General features: G+C 64.3%; 1 protein-coding gene across 7 annotated transcripts; it reads right to left on the bottom strand.

Moving 5' to 3' along the window:
• Positions 1 to 92: 92 nt before the first annotated feature.
• On the bottom strand, positions 93 to 11,507 carry SEMA4C (semaphorin 4C). 7 transcript variants are annotated; one of them, XM_057558476.1, is made up of 15 exons: positions 9,767 to 11,507; positions 7,167 to 7,315; positions 5,532 to 5,680; positions 5,143 to 5,205; positions 4,893 to 4,991; positions 4,721 to 4,817; positions 4,482 to 4,598; positions 4,233 to 4,384; positions 3,974 to 4,149; positions 3,537 to 3,681; positions 3,223 to 3,445; positions 2,988 to 3,100; positions 1,740 to 1,897; positions 1,581 to 1,651; positions 93 to 1,454 (listed from the first exon to the last, which is right to left on the bottom strand). In XM_057558476.1, exons 2-15 carry the CDS (start codon positions 7,273 to 7,275, stop codon positions 625 to 627), a joined length of 2,502 nt encoding a protein of 833 aa, XP_057414459.1. In that variant the 5' UTR covers positions 7,276 to 7,315; positions 9,767 to 11,507; the 3' UTR covers positions 93 to 624. The 7 variants fall into 7 exon arrangements, with proteins under 7 accessions (XP_057414459.1, XP_007197397.2, XP_057414457.1 ...); XM_007197335.3 differs by having other exon boundaries at positions 7,167 to 7,312; XM_057558474.1 differs by lacking the exon at positions 9,767 to 11,507 and adding an exon at positions 9,305 to 9,522.

The raw sequence follows: 11,507 nt of genomic DNA, 5'->3' as shown, positions 1-11,507 counted from the left end.
AAACACACAGGAGGCTCCATCTCCCTCCCCCCACCCTGAAAACATTCACAGCCCCGGGAGTAGGACCAGGCCCACCCCAGAGCCCTGGACTCCCGCAGAGGGGCACAGCACCCTGCCCAGCCCACCCCCATATGTACATGGCTGCCCCCCACTGGGGACAGGCGGGGTAGGAGAGGCAAAGTGATACAACCCCTTCCCCTTCAGAGCTCCAGTGACCCACCAGGAGGACCCCAGGCCAAGGGAAGACTCGACAGAAACAGGAAGACTATGTCACACACCCACACACACGTACGTGCACACGTCCACAGACACACATGTATATACACAAACACACCCACATCTCCAACTTCCGCCTTGAAAGGTTTTGGCTGCTGGGGTCCCGTGCATCTGTGATTCACAGCCCCTCACAGAGGAGGAAGGTGCCCTCTGTGGTGAGGCTGGTGCCCCGGTGAGCCACACCAAGTGGCAGTGCCAGTGCTGACAAAGCAGGTCCTCATGGCCGGGCGGTGCCGGGCAGGGTCCGTCCGGGGCAGAGCGGGTGCCCGTGCCATGTCCCTGAGGTAGCTGGTGCCTGTGCAAAAGTAGGAGCCGCGCCTCCCACGCCGCCCCGCCGGAGGGGTCCCCTCACACCGAGGACTCCTCGGGGTTGGAGTCCGGCAGCTGCTGGCGCTGCTGCAGCTTGCGTCTCAGCTCGTCGGCGAGCTCGGGCAGCGGGTGCCCAAGGCTGCCCCGGTCCTCCCCTCCCAGCTGTAAGCGCACGTATCCGTTGGCATTGGAGTTCCGCCCACCCCCCAGGTGGAGCCGAGTTGGAGAAGGCAGGGGCTGGCCGGGGATGCCAGGAGGCGGCGAGGGGGGCCCGCCGCCGGGCTGGCACCGGGCGTGTCCAGGAACGATCTTGAGGGAGCCGTCCGAGTAGTAGTAGCCCACGGGGTCCCAGAGTTTCTCGTCCGTCTCGGGGCCGGGCCGGAAGGGGGGACTGGTGGGCTCCTTGGGCAGCTCCAGAGGGTACACCAGGGTCCTCTCGGCTGCCTTGGCGCCCTTCTCCAGCTCCTCCCGCAGCCGCCGGCGCAGGGACAGAACCAGCAGCAGCAGCACCAGGCACACGGCCCCCAGGGCCACCACGGCCAGCCACACCAGCCCCAGGCTCTCCAGGGGGGCCCGGGCCTCCAGGGTCACCGACGGGCCCGCCACCACTGCCACCAGGTAGCCTTCGGCAGCCAGCCGGGCCCCCTGCTCCTCCGAGAAGCAGTGGTAGGCCCCGGCGTGGCGGGGCTGGGCGGCCATCACCACCAGGGCCTGCAGCCGGGCGTCGTAGAGGAAGGAGCCGGGCTGCTCTGCAGGCAGCTCCCGGCCCCCGAAGGTCCAGCGGGCGTGGGCGAGGTTGGAGGAGAGGCGGCAGGGCAGCACCAGGTCTGTGCCTGCCACCACCGTGATGTTTTTGGGCGTGAGCCTGACTGCAGCGGCAGAGAAAGCAGAGCAGAGAGTCAGTGCAGGAAACCCAGGCCGGGGGGCGGATGCAGACACTCCAGCTCTGGCCCAAGGCCCACCGCCCTGGGAGGGGGACTAAAAACACAGCTCACCTTTCTTACTGCCCCGGAAGTTACAAATGCTTGAAGTGTCTGAGACTGTCACGTGCTGGATCAGCAGGGATCTGGTGGGGGAAGCAGAGGCCATCAGCGTCCCAGCTCTAACCCCCCTCTCCTCCCTGCTGGTCCCAGCACGCGCAGAGCCCCGCTCACCCGGAGTGGCCGCCCACGGCCATGCAGCGGCTGGTGTTGACGCTCCAGGCGCAGTAGGGGTCCCGAGCAAGCACGCAGTCAGCGCAGGAGCGGTACTTCACACAGTCGGCCAGGGGCAGCTGGACCAGCTGGGAGCGGGAGCCCGCAAAGAGCAGCTTCTGCCAGAGAAGCACAGGAGGGGGTGAGCCGGGCCCGGACACGGCCTGGGGGCGGCTCAGACCATTGCCAGGGGGCACAAGGGGCCCAACAGAGAAAGAGGGCTGCGCTCAAGTCCTGAGGAGGGAAATCTGAGGACTAAGAATGCACGGAGGGCTTACTACAAGCCAAACGCAATCCTAAGCACCTTACAGATGTGACCTTATTAGAAAGGAACAGCAGACCTGTGAGGCCGAGAAATATAATCACACACACACGCACACACAGCCCTACACACACACACACACACAGCCCTACACACACACACAGCCCTACACACACACACACACACCTACACACACACACATACACCTACACACACACACACACACACACACTCACTCACTCACTCCAGGACAGTATAAATAGCGCAGGAAGTTCAGTTTCCGCAGGGCCCGTCAGCCTCACAATAGCACCAGCAGAGCATAAGGCGTTTTCCTCTGTTTGAATGGTGATTGCCAATTTGTGTGTTTCTTCAACCACAGACTTTGTTTCTGCCATTATTCCACGTTCTGGAGAAACAACTTGAGCCACCACAGGCGGTGAAAGGCAAGCACGTGAAGGTGCCACAGATACGCCAGAAGAGAGCAGAGCACGAGCAGAAGCTGAGAGCAGCGCTTCTGGGAGCGGCTGAAGCCGCGGGGGGCGGGGGGCAGGGCTGGAGGGCAACGGGGGCCGGTCGGCAAGTAGACGTCACGAGGGCATCACGAACCGACACAGCACGAGGCCTGGCCAACAGTGGCACCGGCAGAGAAGAGGCACAGCGCAACCCCGAGGGGCCTGAAGAAAGCGCACAGAGCAGCTGCCAAGGCCCTGTTCTGGGAACGCAACCCCGCCAGGACCAGGCTATACATAAAATATAACGCCCGGCTGCCAGGACCAGGCTATATATAAAATATAACGCCCGCAGAGCGCGGATTCCATTAGCGCTCTCATTCCTGGGACCCGCCCCAAGCTACCCGAGGTGGCTCAGGCATCTCCCCACCCCTGTACCGGCCAAGCACGCGACCAGGGGAGGCCTGGGGACAGTGGTGGGTGGGGCCTGATTACTACCTTGCTCCGGGACAGGACCAGGCTTTCCACCGGCTCCTGGTCAAACACCTGCAGCTCCTCAATCAGGTGGACCCAGGGCCCCAGGCTCACGGCCTTGAGCAGCCAGCCATCTCCTGTGGTGGTGGGGTGGGGGGAGGAGGACAGGTGTAAAGAAAAGGGCAAGAGGCTCTCCCCACCTGGGGCACACAGGCCTTCGCCCAGCCCCCAGCGGCCAAGTCCGTGCCCCTGGGCCCACCTGTGCCGATGAACAGCACTGTATAGGTGGCTCCGTCAAGCCCCGTGACCCGGTCGGCCACCAGGTGGGTGAAGTTGGCGTCTTTCTTCACCAGCAGGGGCCGGCCCCACCGAGGCCCCACCTGCTCCTCCATCAGCGGGTGCTTCTTGATGAAGTTGAGGGTGTTGTCTGGCAGCTCCAGGGAACTGGTATAGCCGTGGCGTCGGTGCCAGTTGTTGATGCACTGGGGGTGGGGGGTGGGGGGGAGCTGTCAGCCCGGCGGGAACGGCACCGGAGAGGAGGACCCAAGCGCACCCCTGCCCCGGATGACTCACCGAGCCGGGCCGCGGGCTGGGCACCGGGTCGGTGTAGCGGCCCCACTTTTGGGCTTGCTCATGGTACTCCTTGTAGGGCCCCTCGAACACCCTCTGGATCTCTTCCAACTGGTACTCACAGACTGCTGACAGGTCCATGTCTCCCCTGTCACAGCAAGGGAGGGACCCCCAAGGTCAGGCCTGGGGCGACCACAGCTCCGGGCATGCAGCGGGAAGGCAAGGCCCAAGCACAAGAAGGTCACGGGCCCACATGACGTGACGGCGGCTCCAAGTGCCACCGGGGACAGAGCACGGCCCGCCTCCCGCGGGGGGCTTTGAAAAGGGACAGGCGCCTAACATCCTCCTTGACTCTCTGGACGTCCCCAGAGGCCTGTCCCTGTCAGACCCAACCCGTGGAGCTGCTCCTCCCCACCCCCAAGGGCTCCCGGCCAACTCACCACCGTGCCCGAAAAACCCCGAAGAAGGTGGTGTTGTGCCAGGAGGCGTCCTGCAGGGTATGCAGCGCCTGCAGCTGGTTGAAGTAGAGCTGCCAGTCGGGCGCGGAGCACACCAGCCGCGCCTTCAGGAACGTGGTCCACTTCCTCTGCAGCGTCCGCGCGCCCCCCACGTCGCCCTGGGGGACAGCGAGGGGACACTGCCGGTCAGCCCCGCCGGGCCGCCGGGCTCCCGGGGCCACCCGCCGCGGGGGGTCTGTACCTTGCAGACTCGGGCCACGCGGGCCACCACCTGCTCGGCGTAGCAGTCGTATTCCACGGCGCGCTCGCTGAAGAAGAAGTACACCTTGTCGTCGTCCCCCGTGAAGCTGCCCACGCTCTCCGGGATGTAGGCGGAGCCCACGAAATGCGGTTCTACGGGAAGGGGAGGAGGGTCAGCCCAGGCGCTGGGCCCTTGCGGCGCCTCCCACCCACGGCTGCCCTGTCGGCTGGCCGGCTCCTCGGGGCTCACCGTTGAGCCAGAAGGCCAGGTACTCCGTCTTCATGGCGTGGTGCGGCCCCATGTTCCGCAGGATGACAGGCTCCGTGCCCAGGAAGTTGTTGAGCGTGGCCGAGTACAGCTCCCCGTCTACGGGAGACAGGGGGTCAGCCGGACCAGAAGCGAGGTGCAGTTGCACTCAGGCCACGTGGCCCCGGCGTGGGAACAAGTCCTGGGGGAACCCCCCAACCTGCAGCGGGACAGCCACTCACCCACAAGGAGGCCGGTGTGGCCCTTAACTGGGTCATAGGGACACTTCCCCTTGCCATCTTCGAACTCGCCACGCTCTAGGGTGAAGGTGAGCATGTCCTAGGGGCAGGGAAGAGGCGATGAGAAGGCGACGGGGATCGGTCGAGGGGGCTGGGGGAGAGGAGCGGCACTCACAATGTAGGTGCACTTGGGCTGGAAGGCGTAGGTACCGCAGACGTACAGGTGGGATGCGTTATACGGCTGCAGGAAGCGGATGAAGTTGAAACACTCCGTCTGGGGAGAGAGAGGCATCAGTTAAAGTATGAGGGCCCGGGACATGGGGACACAAGGACCCAGACCAGCACTGGGACAAAGGGGGCTCTGGGGAAAGGGCGTGCACCATGCCCCCTCGCCCCCCCCCCCCAGCAGTGTCCCAAGCACCCACCTGGTTACTCTTCCCTTTCTGGGTACACTCGGCCTTCTTCTCAGCTGGCGCCTCCCATGAGATCTGGGGACAGGGAGGGGACACGTCAGCAATGTCACAGGTACATACTGGGCATGTGCTACTAGCACGGCCCATGGCAGCAACGTGGGGAAGCCAAGTGAGAAGACACGGTCCCCACTCTCTGGGAGCTTATTCCAGCAGAGGTCAGAAGCCCCAGCTGCCCCAACGCGGCGGACCCAGTAAGTGCTGCAGACTCGGGGGGAGCAACACGCTCACCGAGGAGAATGGGGTTGGGGGCAGCTGAGCCGAGGGGACAGCCTGGCCAAGCAAAGCCCCTCCGGGTCCTGCCTCTCTCACCCCCGCGTGCCTCCCGCTCCCCCACCTCTCACCACTCCCTGCAGCTCCAGAGCCTCCACGCTGAAGGCAAACAGGGCCTCCCGGGCCCCTACGTACAGGAGCCCGGTCTGCTCGGTCAAGGTCAGCGTCAGAAAGTCCTGGATGCCCGTCTGGGAGAAGCGCCGCACCACTGTGGCCAGCTCTGCAGGGACAAGGCCAGAGAGAGCAGGGACGGGGTGAGTGGACCTTCCTGGGACTCCGGGAGGCCCCCCCACCCCAAAATCAGCCCTCCTCTATGCGATGGTCACCCCTGGTTCCCACATTAGAGCCAGCACCCCACAGGCAGATGCCAGCCAAGCCCCCTGACTGGTAGTAAAGGGCATTTTCTGAACAGGCTTTTGGCTCTGACAGCTCCACCCAGGCCTCCCTGGCCTTTCCCAGCCGGGGCGGAGGCAAATCTGGGCTGGGGAGGAGGAAGGAAGGATATCTCAGCCACAGCTTCCGGTCAGAGGAAGCCATCAGACCGATGGCTCTCACTCTCAGGGTCAGCAACACTCCCCCCCTCCCGGCTTCCTCAGCTGCTGCTTCCTTCTTTGCTCTGCTGCCTGCTGCCCTCACCAGGGTCCAGCCAGGCCCTGGACCCTGATCCAGTAGGGCAGGACGGACAGAAGTTGTGAGCACTCCTTTGACTTAGAAAACCCTTCCCTCCAGTGGGACCCAAATCCAGGCTGTTAGGGACACAAGCACAGCCGGCTATGGGATGAGGAGGGATGGCAGGAGACATAATCGGGCTGGGAGGCCAGGCCAGGGAGGTCAGGGGAAAACAGAAGCTGGGGACCAGAGAAGGCGCTGAAGCCTCGGGCCTGGGAAGCCCTGTTGCCATTCGCCAAGCAGGGCGCTATGATATTCGCGTAGTCACAGGATTCCTATGTCAGCCCCCAAAATAGCTGCCGACCTGTCCTCAGGGTCCCTCTAAACCAGCCTTAGTCTTTGGAGCCAACGATGGGCCCAGACATAAGCTGGCAAGGGAGGGCTTCGTTAGCACGGAGAGGAGCCTGTGGGAGGTGAGCTCATCCCGGGTCCCCAGAGTACACGGATGATACAAACACCTGACATCACCTCCGCATACAGGTGTGCGCACAGAAGGGCTGTCGGGTCTGCCGTCCCCCAACGCGAGCACGTGCGTGAACGCGCACACACACTCCCCCCTCTAGGGCCACCAGACAGCAGAGTGTCAAGGCAGCAGAGGAGGGTCTATCATATCAGGGTTGCTAAGGGGGCTCCTGGGGGCAGAGAGCTGGAAAGACTTGGGGGCAGGCGGTGACACCCTTCACTTCATGCCCATCCTGACCCAGGTTTCTCTCTTTAGGCTCTCAGTGCTAGCGATAATTCCAGAAGTGAGGCGTGGGGAGAGTAATGCAGAATGGTCACTCTCTCTTGGATAACAGGGGCAGCCGAGCCAGGTCCTAAGTGTCAGGAGGGATCCTCTAGGTCCTGGCCTGGACTACCAGTTCTGGGTCCCTAGGGCCACTCACTCACATTTCTCAGTAAGCTGTGTCACATACATCAGTGGGCCTTGAACCCGACTGCAGAATACAGCTGGCACGTTCTAGAGGGCAATTCCTTAGCACCCCTCTTCCCCCAAGAGTCCCTCCTGGCCTCCCGCTCCCCGCCCTCCAGGCACTCACCCCCAGAAGATACCGTCTTCCGGGGCACCAGGTTCCACCACACCTCGGCCCCAATGCCCAGGCCCCACAGTCCCACTGCCAGCAGCCAGACGGCCCAGTGCGGGGCCATGGCACACGCCCTGGCGCTAAGCTCCAGGCCAGCTGCCCTGCTGGGGGAAAAGAAAGGGTCAGAATCACAGCCAGAGAAAACAGACCGGAAGGGGGCCCACACAGCCGTGCCAGGAGGCACCGACAGGACAGAAGACCTGATCCATCCTCCCCAGGACTGCCCCGTGCCCCAGGCCTTGGAGCAGAGACCTAGTCCCCTCCGACACCTGGCCTCAGCCTCTACAGCCTCCAAAGGACCATGGGGTCTCCCTGGGGGGAGGGAGAGAGCTAAGTCAGCTGCAAGAGTGGACACTCGGACAACCTCCGGGCCCTCCCCGACTCCTTCTCCTCAACAGGAAGTTGTTTAAGAAAATAAAAAGGGGACCCCCTCTCCCCCCTCCCCCCCTCAGGCCTGACAGAGTCGAAGGATTTCTTAAAATAACCTCTGGAGGCAGGACCTGGCCCTACTGGGGCTCCAGCCAGCGCCAAGATCTAATTCTGAGACGCAAACCCCTCAGCTGGGTGATAAGCAGGCGGTGGGGCAGGCGGTTGGAAAAGACCCCCAGGGAGGACTCGGTGCATCTGGTCTGCGGGGGTCCCGGCCCCAGCCTCTCGCTTCCCCCAGCGCAGACAATAGCCGGGCAGAGCCCCAAACCCCGTTCCACATCACAGGGCTGAAGTGGGGCCGGGAGCTGGAGGGGCCCCGTTTCCCGAGGCCCCTTTGTTGCCCAAGAAGGAAGGCAGGAAGTGGGTGGGATGGGCGTGGAAATGACCGGGGCCTCATCCTGTTCCTCGCACAGGATCCTAGGAGACACCAGCCCTCGGGCTGAGGGGCGGCGGGACAACGGAGCCGGCTCCGGTCTCATCAGGGATCTCCCGGCGGCACTTTCAGGCGGGGGCGGGGGGGGGGGGGGGAAGTGAGGACCCGGTGGGGAGCGCCAGGGGGGTTCCTCCTGGACCGCGGAGGGCGCCCCGGACAGGGCCGGCGCCTGCTGCGCTGACGAACCTTCCCAACTCTGGGATCGCGCCCCCAGGACCCCGGCCAGGGCAGGCCATCTGGATTAATTTCCACTGCTCCAGCCCTCCAATGCCGGGAACAGAGACACAGAAGCTGGGGCTATGCTCACCCCAAAACAAAGGGTCCCCGCCAAGACCCCGTCCCGGGTCCCCCCCCCCCCGGATTCTCCCCTCCCCCAGCTCCGGGGATTTGAAGGCAAACAAAGCGGCGGCGCTGGGAGCGTGGCGGAGCCCGGCCTGCGGACGCCCCCTGTCGGCCCAGTAACCCAGCGCGGGAAGGGCGGGGGGGGGCAGGAGATGCGTTCACCAACACCCCCGTCCCCCAACACACCCCCAGCCCTCCCTCGGCCCCTTACCCCAGGCCCGGGCCGGACCCCGCGGCGCGCTCCAAGGCTCTGCCGGCACAGCTCCTCCCCGGAGCAGCCCCGGAGGTGGAGGTGTGTAGAGGGGTGCGGACTCCCGGCGGCGCGCCCCCCACCCTTGTCCACCCCAAGCGGCGGGCCGCGGACGGCGCCCCCGCGGCTGCAGGGCGAGCGCTCCAGCCGGGGACTGGGCGGCGCGGCTCAGGAGCCTGGCTTTCCAGGACAGCCCGCCTCCCCAGCGGAGCGGGCGCGCGGCCGGGGGGCCGCGGCAGGGAAATCCGATCCCACAACATCGGCCTCCGTCCAAGCCCGCCCCAAACTTTCCGTCGGGGGTGGGGGAGCCGGGGGCAGTTCGGGGGCCTGGAGAAGATCCCGGCCGCGGACCGGACTGCACGAGGGACCCCCGCTCCCTGAGCCCCGCTGCCCCTGACCAGTCCGCGCCTCCGGACCCTGTGGCGGCGGGCGCCGCTCTCCCCGCTCCCCAGCCCCCGCGAAGCAGCCCGCGGGGGGCGCAGGAAGGCGCTCGGGCGGACAGCTGCCCCGCCGCCGCCCCTCCCTGAGCCCCCAGACCCTGTCCCTCGCGCGTGCGGCGTCCCCAGCCCGAGTCGGGGGACAAAGCGGCGACCCCGGAGCCCCCTGGCTCCGACCCCAAGCAACCCCGGCCTCACTCACCTCTTCTTCGCGGCTTGAATCCCTGGGCGCCGCCCTCGCGTTCGGCTCCGACCACGGTCCGCCCCTGCCCGCGCGCCGCCGCCCGCGCGCGCCCGCCCGCTCAGCTCCGCTGCCCCTCTGCTACCGCCCCTCGGCCCGGCTCGGCTCGGCGCCCCTGGGCTCGGGCTCCCCGCGCCACCGCGGCGGGCGCCGGCTCTTTCTCCGCCGCGGCCGCGGCTCTCCGCCCCCTCCCCCCTGACGTCAGGCGGGGGGGCTCGACGGAGGTCGGGGGCGGGCCGCGAAGGCCCGCCCCGGAGGGGGCTGCGACCCGCACGCCTACCCGCTCCCCACCCGGGGGCTCGGACCCCCGCCCCTCCCCGTGCCCTGCCGCCCCGCGCCTTGCAGCCGTGAGCTGCGCCACCGCGCCGGGAGGTGGGGCGGGGGAGGGACTCCGGGCCCTGGCACGGGGGGAGTCGGACTCACCCGGTCTTTCCGAAGTGTCCCCCAAGGCCAACCGCGCAGGCTGGGCGTCCGGGCTCGGGAATGGGGCTAAGGGGATCCCCACGCTGAGGTTACTGGAACGAAGGCGTGCAGGCCACCTCAGGGCGAGTATCCGAGGCTTCTTTTCGGGGCGGATCAGAGTGGTCTGTCTGTTGGCCCCCAATTCTTCTTCGTTTCTTGGCCCCAACTCGTACTGACCCCTGCGATCAGACTGGAACGGGCCTCACCAGCCAGGAAGACCCCCCAAGTCTCCCCGAGACCTTCTGCCCCTTGTTTCTCACGCTCCAGGCGGAGGGACCTGATCAGCGCCCCCCGGCCAGCTCCCAGCGAAGACAACCCTCGACTCAGATTGCACAGAGCCTACCCTCAGGAAATGACTCCTTCTGGTGCCGCTGGAAGGCTGAATAACAAGTGACAGGAGCCCTGATGTTCAGATGAAAGGGTTCTGAGGGGAGCCACGCTGGAGGAGAACTGGCATCTTCAGAACCGCCAGCCTCCGCCCACAGCCGCTCCTAGAAGTAACTTGTAGCCCCGGCCTCCTGGGCGGTGCTGGGGTGTCCTCCTTGCCAGCCGGTTTCTCGGAGCTGGGCAGGTGGACAGAGGAACCCCAGGGAGGCCAGCCCACCGGGACCCGGAGACAGATGCCACCTCTTGGCTAGGGGCAAAGGGCAGAGGTGAAGAGACTGGAGGCCCTGAGGCTGCGGTGGTGACTTTAAGCCCGGTGCAGTTCTGGAGGGGAGGGACACTTTAGGGCCCTGTCAGCAGATCTGGATTATAAATCAGTCCCGATGGGAGCTTTTGTTCTGGGTTAAAACTTGGCATCAGAAAAGTAGAGACCAGAAGAGTTGTGGAGATAATTGGGAAAAGCAGCCCAGTTTGGATTCAGTAACAATTGGGTCTTTGCTGGTATACATAAAGGCCCCTTCTCCCGCGCTGGCCAAAGCCACATTTCCCAGCTCCTTTCCACCAGAAAAAAAAAAAAAAAAAGAAAAGCTGTGGCCTTGGAGATGCTGGAGATAGGGGGCAAGCCAGTTAATTAGCATGGGGTGGGCAGGGAAGGCTTTGCTTCAGCTGACAGGCAGGAAGATGTGTGACCCACCTCTTCCTGTTAGACCCTGCGTCTATTTATGTGGATGTAAATCAATAGGCAGGTACCCCTCACATTTGTTCTGTGCTTCACACTCTGCAACTTGCCTTCACTCTGCCCTCATGACCACCCTTTCCAAAGTAGGTATTGTTTCTCCCATTCTATAGATAAAATGAGTCTCAGAAAGGTTACGCATCCTGCCCAAACTCACATAGATAATGAGCAAGGTCAGAATGTTAAATCAGGCCTTAAGGACTCCTGATCCTGTCTTTCCACTAAGTCACAGGGTATCCTGATTAACTTTTAGGCCACAAACACTCCATTTCCTGCTGTTTTTCCTCACCTTCAAGCCTTGCCTTCACCTCCCACCCACCTTTAGATGTGACGGTTACCAGGCTGAGACCTGAGCTCCTAACCCCACCTGCAAGACAGCCCTAGTGGAAAGTCTCAGCAGGTGGTTTGGTTTCACTGGCCATGACTGTCTTCTGTACCTCAGGGCCGGCTTCTCCGTTCCTGCTAACAGACTCCGGAGCCCTTCCCTCCCAAGCGCTCCTCAAAGATAAGGCTGCAGCTTGCCTGCTCCCCTTTTCCACCTTCGCTCACTTTCTGCTGCATTCTGTTCCTTTCCGGCGCTGG

Source organism: Balaenoptera acutorostrata, chromosome 12 (genome assembly GCF_949987535.1).
Source record: "Balaenoptera acutorostrata chromosome 12, mBalAcu1.1, whole genome shotgun sequence".
Lineage (NCBI taxonomy): Eukaryota > Metazoa > Chordata > Mammalia > Artiodactyla > Balaenopteridae > Balaenoptera > Balaenoptera acutorostrata.
The sequence above is the reverse complement of the archived record's forward strand: the minus strand, read 5'-3'. Positions and strand labels throughout refer to the sequence as shown.

What these genes read in the sequence shown, in the direction of transcription:
- SEMA4C (XM_057558472.1), bottom strand. Translation starts at nt 8,925, where the DNA reads ATGTTGTGGGATCGGATTTCCCTGCCGCGGCCCCCCGGCCGCGCGCCC. An exon ending in GGGGTTTTTCGGGCACGGTG is followed by an intron (nt 3,682 to 3,973) that starts GTGAGTTGGCCG and finishes TTGCTGTGACAG; the next exon opens with GGGAGACATGGACCTGTCAG. An exon ending in CCAGCCCGCGGCCCGGCTCG is followed by an intron (nt 3,446 to 3,536) that starts GTGAGTCATCCG and finishes CCCCACCCCCAG; the next exon opens with TGCATCAACAACTGGCACCG.